This window comes from Callionymus lyra, chromosome 3, assembly GCF_982586985.1.
Source record: "Callionymus lyra chromosome 3, fCalLyr1.hap1.1, whole genome shotgun sequence".
NCBI classification, from domain to species: Eukaryota; Metazoa; Chordata; class Actinopteri; order Syngnathiformes; family Callionymidae; genus Callionymus; species Callionymus lyra.
Window position 1 is genome coordinate 34,101,259 of NC_141820.1, and position 11,134 is coordinate 34,112,392.

At 39.6% G+C, this 11,134-nt stretch overlaps 1 protein-coding gene across 4 annotated transcripts in view; it reads left to right on the forward strand.

Annotated features, from left to right (window-relative positions):
- The first annotated feature begins 1,680 nt into the window (after positions 1-1,680).
- sgce (sarcoglycan, epsilon) overlaps positions 1,681-11,134 on the forward strand; it is a 16,873-nt gene continuing 7,419 nt past the window's right edge. For 3 of the 4 annotated variants that reach the window (XM_087787639.1, XM_087787641.1, XM_087787640.1), the window contains exons 1-6: positions 1,689-1,839; positions 3,023-3,130; positions 7,171-7,293; positions 7,363-7,520; positions 9,152-9,224; positions 10,894-11,092. In XM_087787639.1, the coding sequence (XP_087643765.1) occupies positions 1,791-1,839; positions 3,023-3,130; positions 7,171-7,293; positions 7,363-7,520; positions 9,152-9,224; positions 10,894-11,092 (710 nt within the window). In that variant the 5' untranslated portion in view covers positions 1,689-1,790. Of the gene's footprint in view, positions 1,840-3,022; positions 3,131-7,170; positions 7,294-7,362; positions 7,521-9,151; positions 9,225-10,893; positions 11,093-11,134 lie in introns of all 4 variants that reach the window. The other variant, XM_087787642.1, reaches the window with a different exon arrangement.

An 11,134-nucleotide genomic window follows, 5' to 3' on the forward strand; every position in this document is an offset into this window, starting at 1 on the left:
TACTGAATTTGTTAATCTTGTTCCTAATTTAATAAAACGTGTAAAATCCTTTGAAGCTAATTATTTTTTTTACTCCTTCCTACGCAAGGAATCAACAGCAAGGAGATGCAAATTCTAAAATAAATTCAGATTATTATGTAACAGCCTGACTCACACTCAGCTGATATTAGCACATTATTTATGGTTATACAGAAAGATGCTGTTTTTCTACAGATAAAGTCATTTTGCCTTAGATAAAAGCTGCACTTGTCTGATCAAATTAAACTCACTGAACTGAACTTTAATACAAAATATATTTTACTGCCTCCAGCGAAAAGCAGCTGTGGTAGAAACAAATCAGCAGCGACTATAAAAGCATGATAAGCCTTGAATCTTGGCTTCCATTTTTGATCAAATAGAGGAGAAATTTGTGCAAATTGCGACCGTATTAGAGTGTAAAACACTGCAGTTGGCGTGGAAAAGTCAGAAGCCATCTCTGCTACAAAATAATAAAGCCAGGTCAATTTCTGCTGGGATGAAATCGTACACAGCCTACGACTTGGTTGCCATGGTAATTTAAAAATAATCTTGTAGGGATTACTTGAGGTGAAAAACAACACATGGCTCCGTCGCACTCAAAGAAATCCAAGATAATGTTTTGAAATTAATAAGACAAACCATAATTTTAGGAAGATCATTGCATATGTTACAAACTCAAGATGATTTTCTCCTATAAAAGGTGCTAAAAAAAATGATGCTAAGCGTGTTAGCTATGTGAACATATCAGAATTATCTTCATTAATCCACTAACTTCCGCACTTCCCTGTGGTGATGCTTTCTCATTATGAGTTATGGTCCCCGCACCCCTCTTAACAGGTCTGACCTAAAGCCAAAGGTCTCCAAAGATGACCATCTGTCAACTTAGGACATCCCTGCAGGGGGTCCAAACCAATCCAATATTCCCCGTCCCCCTGCAGCTGGTTAGCAAAGATCAAGAGCTGGGAATTTAATTCTGGAGACTCTCAATTTAAAACTGTGATTGCACCTTAAGGTAATCTCTTAAGAAGAATTATAAATCAACAATTATGCTAAAATAGCCACCAAACCAAATTTACAATCTGGAAGAAACCAAAAGGTATTTTATTTCTCAACCGCCTGCCAGGATTGAATTTTTCTTTTTTGCTCTGTCAAAATCCACAGTACAAAGGCGCGCTCTCACAACCCAGCAAGCCTTAACTGATTAAAACCAACACGATTAATCCTTTACACTACATTAAAAATCTATTTTGGGTCATGGGCGGTTAACAGAGGGATTTCCTAAATGGCGATCAATAGGTGGTCTCTCTCTCAATCTCTCTATAAACCTGAATGATCTCCAACAGATTGGTGGATGTTGAAGGCCCTTAATTTTAACTTTCTTTATTTTATTTTTTTTGAGTTAGTCATTCTACTGATATAACTTCTGTGGTGAACCTACTTTCTTATATGTTTCCATAACTTTAAGGATCAAGTCTAAAGTTTGTCTTGTTGTGAAGCACGTGTAAATAAAAAACAAGTATCCATGGCAACCACGTTTTGTCTTTAAAAATAGAAATCTCACGTTACTTACTCCTCATTCTCCTGCCCAGTGGTTGTATTTACGAGACAACCATCTTTTTCCATCCAGATGTGCAGCCAATGAGGCTCTCTGTCCCAGCGAGGAAGGAGGAGGCGGAGGAAGGAATGCTGCAGGATGCTCGCCGTTATGGCTGTCAAACCAAGTGGCGATTAAGACACTAAAAACATCACTATCCGAGGAAGCTTTTCTCTCAATGATCCGGACCATGTCAGCAGCGGCGGCGGTGCTGTGGCTGGGCTCAGGTACGTCTCGACAAAACGTGTAGAAACCGTTGTGTTTCCACGGGAGCATCCATGACAGTTAGCTCTAGCTAGTTAGCCGGCTACTGTGTAGCTGCTCAGTTTTTCCAGCCGCAGGAGGAGACGTGGAAAACCCGAAAACATTCCCACACTTATCTGGGTGGGACACGCTAGAAATAATAATAAAAATGATCCTAACATGTTTTCGGGTGACTATAATATTTTATTATGAGTTTAAAGTGAATATGTATGTGATCCATTAAATGCTGACATTGATGTTTATCTGAAGATCGTAGTTTTTATCAAGTGTTATAAATAGTTTCATATGCTCAAAAATAACACGAACTTCTCGGAAATGAGCCTCAGTTATGTATTTATACTTTAAAACCATACAGTACAGACAAGTCATTATTTCATTGGTATTGTAATTGTCTCTGATAGACATACAGTAGTTGTTTAATACCTTGAAAATATATATATAAACACGATTCTTTTAGGGTTCTATATAGATTGTGACCACTGTTAGAACTGAATGGGTGTGTAGGTGCTTTCAGTTTATCATAAATAATCTGTTAAATTCTCAAAATATGCATTATATTTAAAATGTGATGTGTTTTACTAAACCTTGGTGGCGAGAGAAATTAAAGCCATTTCAGTTGTACGAAATGTTGACAAATATTAAGGTAAATCTGGGTTATTTTTTTATATTTGCATAATATTAAGGGTGATTTAGGCTTTATTCTAAAAGTCTTTTTGTGGTCTCATCCACTGCCAATTTTAGTGATGAATTTAAATAGACAAAAATGAATATTAATACACCCATAGTGTTTTATAATGCTCACTTGGATTTTAAAATACTTTATTTGAGCTTCTATTTAAATACTTAATAAATGCCTAGAATGTCTCCCTTGCCTAATAGTACTGTAAACTATATTGTAATCCAAGCATAAAGTGAGTTCTATCAGCTGTTATCTACATTAGGATTTGATAAATGTATTTACAATTTCAACGTTGGTGAAATTGATGGGGTTATTGATTCATAAACCATCAATCATATCCGTATCTGCCAAATGAGATTAGCGTTGCAGCTGTTTAAGCCATGTGTACTTAATCCCTTAGAGCTGTAATCCAAAGCATCCTATAAAAATGTTTGTTGCACTCACGCTTGTATTCATTGATCCACTAGTCTACATTCTGCATGCATGTGAAGCCACACACATGGTTGTGCATGAGAGAAATGTCCTAATGGAGCGAACCATGGTCATGAAGCCCAGAACAGCCGTGTACAGAGACGGTGAGTGGGTGTGTGCCATAATACACTGTGTGTGTTGACCTGCTGTCCCTCTGACCCCCCTCGCCATAACACAACGTCCCGCTCAACTGGTTCCCCTTTTCATACTGGTTGTTCTTTTCAGCCCTTTATTACATTTGTAGAAGTACTTTTATATTAGAATGCCATGTTTTATACTCAATACACATCATCAATGTTTTTCACAAATATTTCCCGTTATGTTAAGATCAACTTAGAGGACAACATCACATTAAGATAACATACCGTTGAAGGCAAATTTAGGACTTTAGGGGGTCGTTCAGGATCTTCTGCGTCTGCTCCCGTCCTCTTCTGTTTCTTTCTGCTTGCCGGCTACTTTCACTTCCAGGTTTACAGTAGAAAAACGAGGCTCAAAGTCGACCGCAGGATTCAGACAGTAGCAATCCTTGTTGATGATGTTTCCCGGCGCAGCACCGCAGAAGCACATGTGCACCTCCTGACTGTGAACATATGAAGCCAATGTTAAAAAAAAAAGCACAAGAATACCCCTGGGTGAGGCCTGGACTGTGTTATTCTCTTCATGTTGCCAACAGCTTTTCATCACTCCTGAGGATTTACCAGGCTCAGAGTCCGGTCGAATAGGAGTCAAACCCTTGCAGAATAAAAGTGAATGTCTCTCATGTGAGGTTGCTTTTCCACCCTTAATCTCTAAGGACTTTTAAAAGAATGTTGTCATTGGGGAAGACGTCTTTCTTTGCTGGAACATGCTGCAGCGGGATTACCTTCAATTCAGCATTAACCTTTAATGGGTGATGTATTGTGTACAGTGTGAGCGCTGCAGCTCATCATCTCGAGCCGGGCTAGAAGAACATTAGTGTTACACAAATAATGTTAAATGGATGAGGGAGATAAGCAACTAAACCTCCCTGCAGGATCTCCGACGCCTACTTACCCACTTCGGGGACGTTGGGCTAAAATAGTTTTTTTAGTTAACCATTAACTGCTTTGTATGTCGTACTTTGAGTTATGGTTTAGCAAATGGGCTGAAGATGTGGAACATTACCTATCTAGTTAGCATTTGCATCATTTATTCAGTCATTTTTTTAAATTTATGGCTTCCTTATAATGCCCAATTTAAGTGCTTTCAAGTTGAAATTACTTTTAGGAGCACTATATTAAACTTTGTTATGTCTTGCCCCACTTATATGAAGCAGTAGTGGTTTGTTGCTCACTGCTTGTCACATCAGACTGTATAGAAAAGGGCTGTTTAAACTTTCCTGAGGCTAGATTTTAACAAGGATGTTCAGCCTGTGGGTCGGTCAGGACCTCTGCTACTTATTTCCTTTTAATGTTGGGCAAAGAGATGAATAATGGATGGACAATTTAATTGATCATTTGGCACTCATGTATTGAAATAGAAGCAGCTCAGTGTCTCCTCACATTATACTCTGTTGACGTCACAGACATCGTGACTCAAAAGGCACATGGTAATGCCTCTGCCATTTGCTATTTTGTGTAGATATTTTCTGTCCATTTCTCAGCTCACCATTTACCTGTTTTAATGTATTTTTGATAAAGCAGTTATTATTTATGGGTGAATTGTCCAGTCCAAGTCTCATCTCAGTGAACAAGCCGTGGTTCATTATGGATGGTCATAGATTAAAAGTAGAACGCTTAGTATGGTGCAACACATGACTGAATATCAAAACATGCCCAATTTTGAGTCAGTTGAAACAGTTAATTAAATGGAAGGATTTCATCACAAAAACTAATAACAGACTGTTGGTATTTGGAATTAAGGGGAGGTAGTTTCAAAACTACTCATCTGAAGGTATACTGCAGAGTGCTTCGAAATGCAGTTTTACATTGCATTATATCTCAGAAGAATAACCTAGAGATACCAGGAAAATTCATTTCTATAACAGGAGCTCTTTCTTTGCACCCTGGCCTACGAATTGGCTACAACACACTGCTTCCTTTGTTATTACTCCAAAAATGTCCATTGCTCCTGCTGGAAGTGACATTTAGAACCAGCTTAATAATTGGCCAACATCAGCTCTTGGATGTCCCACTGGTGTGTCTGTGACCTGCCAGAACCAAGTGTCTGGAGCGATTGGCCCCAAGGATGAGCTTATGTGGGCTTCCAAAAAGCAGTGATTACATAAAAGAAAAGTAGGGAACATAAGATTGTCTGGAGGTCAAAAGTATTTCCAACATGTAGCAAAACAACAAGATGTGTAAGATGGGACAATCTATAAATGTTTATTCTTCTTGAATTACTCAACAACAAAATCCGTCGACACTATTAGCTGATATGTCTATTATCGAATCATTTAATTGCAATTTTCAACGTACATATTACCCGTTCATTTGGGCCTGCAGGATTCTACTGTGCCTCCAGTTGGTACAATAGGCTGTCATCGACCATTTTCATGGCTTTGCTCCCATAAAACATTATGCTTTCACTGCTGTTACTGCAAAATCACGAGTCTACTGTTATTTTACAGGACACTTAAATGTTAACCAATATAAGAGCTGTTCTGGCCATGCTTATCTACAAGTACAACAACTTCCTCTTAAGTACCACTTGCAAAATGGCTGGCTAAAACTTTAAGATCATAAAAACCCTTTCACAGACTTTGCCAAAAACACGCTATGCGTTCTCTCTTATGGATGACTTTATGTATCGACCCATCTTGCTGCCAGGACGCATTTACATCTTAGTTTGTACCCCATTATTTCACATGGAATAGCAGAAAATGTATCATGGCAAGCATTTCTGGCAGCTACCATGATAAGGTGGAAAGCTTGGGTTGTCTAAAATTATGCAAGGTCGGTGTTTGTGCCGTTGAATCGATTCCCCACGCTGATAGGCTCAAGCTCATTTCAAATCCCCACGGTCATTCCGTATTCTTCAGACCATTAGATGGATGGAAATGGACCATCTGGCCACACGTGCAGGTCCCGCCTGTCTGGACTGAGGACGTGTCACCAACATTTAAAGCACATCGTACTGGACCGTGAGCAGAATAGAGCTGCTTGACCTTGAGCGGGAGTGTGTCGCTGCTCGTCCTTTGTGTGACGAAGAATTGATGAGGCCCGGTGTGGTAATGGAATCTATGTGTGTGTGTGTGTGTGTGTGTGTGTGTGCTTAGGGAGGGATTTGTGGGCCGACTGAAGCTGTCACCGCGTGCAGTCAAACTGAATACCCTTTTAAATGAGACGGTGATCAAATATATCACACTGTAATGGATTTTGAAGATGGCTATCACTAGCATGAGGTTGATTTTTATTTATTTTTTAAAGCGGCCCTTGGAACGATATGGACCACTGGTTGCTAATGTTATTGATTTAAAACGTTTGTGGAAAGACCTGAGGGAGCCCCTTACCCTGCTTCTGGCTGACTAGAACATTCTATTAACACATCACATCCACACTCAAGGATTTGTGCTGATTGACAACAACCAAGGATCAAATGATGACTTCCTCTTTTACAACCAGGGATTAGGATATAAATCCTGCTCTAATATAAGATCATGACCACTGGAGGTCGATCATTATAGCAGTGGATGAATATCTTACAATGAGTTGTGTCCGTCTGTGACTGACAATAAAAAACAATGTGAAATTCAAAGGGATTCAGGAAGAGAGAAAGATGGAAATTTCTTCCCTTTGTTGGTGGTTTTCTCTCTCCGTCTTCTCCCTTTGCTGCTGTTCCTTCGTTCAACTCTTCCTCGGCGAGCGGAGTCCCCCCTTTGAGAGAGATGGAAGGAAATTAGAGTGAAAAGAAAAGTGTGGCTGCTGCTGCTGATGCTGATGAAACATGGTGGGAAAGAAGCAGACGCTCGAGGCAATTTAGTGTACCTTATATTGCACTTATTGCTATCAACAACAGCCCATAAATCAAGCTTGAAGCCCGAGTCGTCTCTTTGTTCCTAGTTTGTGGGGTTGAATCCTGTTTTTATGTCATTCGAGCTTGGTCTCCTGTTAGCCTTATAATAACCAGGTACACTGAGGATCTATTATAGCAGTCCAGAAGCTAATCGCCCGTTTTATGGTTTCAGTGGTGACCATCTTATCCAGGTCACATGCAGACCGTAACGTCTACCCTTCAGCCGGAGTGCTCTTCGTCCACGTCCTTGAAAGAGAGTACTTCAAAGGAGAGTTCCCACCTTATCCAAAATCAGGTATTGTTCTCTGCATAAACAAATAAAGTTTTTAATGCAGTTTTATTAACGTAAGATTTTTGTTTTCAGGTGATCCAAGCAATGATCCGATCACTTTCAATACCAACCTCATAGGTTACCCTGACAGGCCTGGCTGGCTGCGCTACATTCAGAGGACTCCTCACAGCGATGGCGTGCTCTACGGTTCCCCTACTGCCAGTCACGTTGGCAGTCCCACCATCATAGAGGTACGGAATTGTTAGTTAAATGGGCATTATTTTGGTATGGGATCTCAAAATCAGCTGGAGAGGGGGGTACCAGAGTTGGTTTATTGGTAAATGTTTTGTTGAATTTTGTGTTGGTTTCACTGAGAATTTGGTAAATGTTTGTCTAATTGTTTACTTATTTATTTACTTTTATTATCCCAAGGCTTTATTATCATCGGACATGTACAAAGATAGAGTCCCTGGCTCATAAAGAAATAGGCATCAAATGTAGGGCCACAGAATGACGTCAGATGGGGCACAAATGGCCATCCGGCTGCAAGTCTGAGACTCCAGATTGAGGTTTTATTCTGCACAGGTGCTAAACAGTGTTTAGGGAAGATAAAACACAAATAGAAAATAAAGCAAATCAAGCAACATATTTAAAATTTTGACAAATACAATATATATTTTTTTAATGTTCCATTTTGGCAGACCATGTGTTATGTTCTGTCTAATTTTGGGGCTAAATTATGTGTGGAAACTGACTCTTTTTATACACCTGTTCAATGTCTATTATGCCTGAGAGTAGTACTGTGTCAGAGTGGTAATGCATGTTTTTGGGTTTAAATATTGGGTTGAATATGGTTGCTCGTTTAAAACATTTAATCATACACATTAGCTTGTTAAGAAGAAACAGCATTTGCAATCTAAACCAGAAAACAATGTTTTTAGGAAGTTATTTAAAGAAGGGTATTGCACAGGGAATGATTACCAGTTGTTACAGACCGGTCCTATTTACAGTTGCACGCTCTTGACCCAAAGCTGCTTTCTATGCAGTTGTTTTGTCCTTGTTTAGAAACTACAAGTAAGAAATTAGCTCTCAATTCTTTTGCCCTTGGGGAAAGTTTTTTGCTGAATCAAACTGTTATTGGCTTTCCATGACTGTGGACAACTATTTTCATGCAAATGCAAACTGAGTCTTAAACGTTTTCATTCGGTTATTGATTAGAAAGTTTTTTTTTTCTGCTGGATACATCCCACCTTGATTCAGAGGTGCCCACAGCAAGTGTTTCCCCTCTGGTTTCAGTGGTCGTAATGTTACGGCTGGTCGGTTCCAACATCGATGACGGTAAACAACGCTCAATAATTCAGATTACAGCAACTGTTGTTGTGGAGAAGGTGGGTGTGGGTCGTTGGAACAAGCTGGAAGATGACACATCCTGTTCTGAAGATGAAGTGACTTCCACACACACTTGAGTAACGGTGACAAATACTTCTTTCTCTTGTGTTGCCTTCAACATTAAGCATTCAATCTTAATGTAAAGATGATTGATCTCTTGTGAGATCAGTGTCAGGAGTTGACACAAACACCTGTGTGAACATGATGGGATTTACTTGGAAAACAAATCAATGAAATCATATGGCAAAGGAATGTCTGAACAGGATTCGAGTGAGCTGATTTTCATGCATTAAGCATAAGCACGATCCAATGTGGAGCTATTTAAGCTCTCCTCGTCAGCAACTGGAGAAATTCTTTTCCCAAAAGGCTTATGTTTGGTTAAATATCTGTGATTGACATGGAGCCGGTGCATGAGGTGCAGCCTCGTCCAGAGAGGCGCTGCCTTATAATCTGCACTGATCTGGATTTAAACTTTCACCCGTGTGTGTTGCAGATTACCGCCTATAACAGACGCACATTTGAGACGGCACGGCACAACCTGGTCATAAACATCATGGCTACCGAAGGTAAGAGGCGCCAGCACAAGAGCTTATAGAACACAGCGATCAGTCTGTCTAGAAATGAAATCCTGAGGCGGCGTTTCCTTCTTGAGCAGTGTAAGGAGCTCAAGTTTGGAAACTTTCCGCTCTCTTTGCAAGTTTCAAACTCTCTGCTGCTCACAGAGTCAAGGGGACAACAGCTGCATTGGAAAACGTTTTTAATTTTGGTTTATTAAACGCTGAAATGCAGTTTAAAAAAACGCTCTCCCTGGTGTTATAAAAGTGTAACTTCAATGTCATAAATTTTCAGTTTCACTGTTGCCATTTACAGACATATATATTATTTTTCGTTATTTTACTTTCTTTTACAAAACAAAAAATATACATACATGAATCAAATTCGAATCAAAGACGATTCCAGAAACAGATAAAAGAACCTGCAATCTGCAGTCAGTCTTGACAAGAGATGACCTCCATTTTAAGGTTATTATTTTTTTGAGTTCTCGCCCGTCTGATTTCACAGCGAACGAGAGTTATAAGAGCTCATTATAACGTTATAATGTCTTCCACTCCTCCTCCAGCCAGCTGTAGTCATGCCCCCCTTTGTTTATAAAACGAGTCCCTTGATGGTGGAGACTTGTCACAAGATTCAAACTCCAGAAAAACTATTTCAATGAAAAGAGTTTTATACAAATGGACACATGACTGACTTGAATAGAGGTCCAAGATCTATTTAAGAGACACTTAAATCAACACATTAGTTGAACTTTAAGTTACAGTTGTCAAAGAGCTTATTAAACATAAGGTTTTTTCTTTAAATTTTTTAATAAATGCCTCTAGAAAGAAAATAGAGCGTATTTTATTCAGTAACATATATTTGTAATTGCTCTTTAACTATTAAAGAATATGTGCAATTTATTTTGCCATAGAATACTCGGTTACCAACATATTCAATAGCTACAGTGGTAGTTATGGTTGTTCAAAGTCATTCAGTACAGATGTAAAATATGCCAAAATAAAGTTTCAAATTCAAACATATTGCTGATTAAACATTATCATTTTTCTTGCATATTTTGTGTGGTATCTTATTTCATTTTGTTAATTTGATAAAATTCCTATGTTGTGTTTATATCACTGGCAGTGAAAGATTCTGAAGCAGATAAGTCGGTATTTCATTATTTAAAGTCATTAAAATAAGATTAAAACCAGATAGTGTTCTAGCCCCAGTTTCCAGTTGGATTCCTGCTCTTTGTGGCCTCAGAATAGGTCGGGGAATGTAAATGTTTCATGATTTGTTCCAAAGTGATAAAAGATTGACAGATGAACCCACATGAAAAGAGTAAGAACATCCTCCACTAATGATGTGGTCTTGATATATTCACGTCTTCCTCATTATGATGAAGCTGAAAACATGGATCTGAAGCCTCGTTCTCTAATCACTTCAACAACTAATCGTTGCTCTTCATCGCTGACCTACACTTCACATCTGGACCTCCGTGTGTTCAACACTCCCCGATATAGACCAAGCTGGTTTAGCAGTGAGCAGATGTTTGCGCTGCCGTGTGACATCACTCTTCCTATGCTGTGATGTCATCCACCATCTGCTGCTTCTTGGAGTGTGACCGACGCATCTGTTGTACAAACTCTTTAAGATACACAATGAGTGTATTAGAGTCTTCCTGCCTTTGTTCCTCAGAGTTCCCGCTGCCCTACCAGGCCGAGTTCTACATCAGGAACATGAACGTGGAGGAGATGCTGGCCAGCGAGGTGCTGGGCGACTTCCTGGGTGCTGTGAAGAACGTGTGGCAGCCTGAGCGCCTGAACGCCATCAACATCACCTCCGCTCTGGACCGAGGAGGCCGAGTGCCGCTGCCCATCAACAACCTGAAGGAAGGGTAGGAAGCGACAACTTCGTCGAGTCATCATGACCTTTGAGT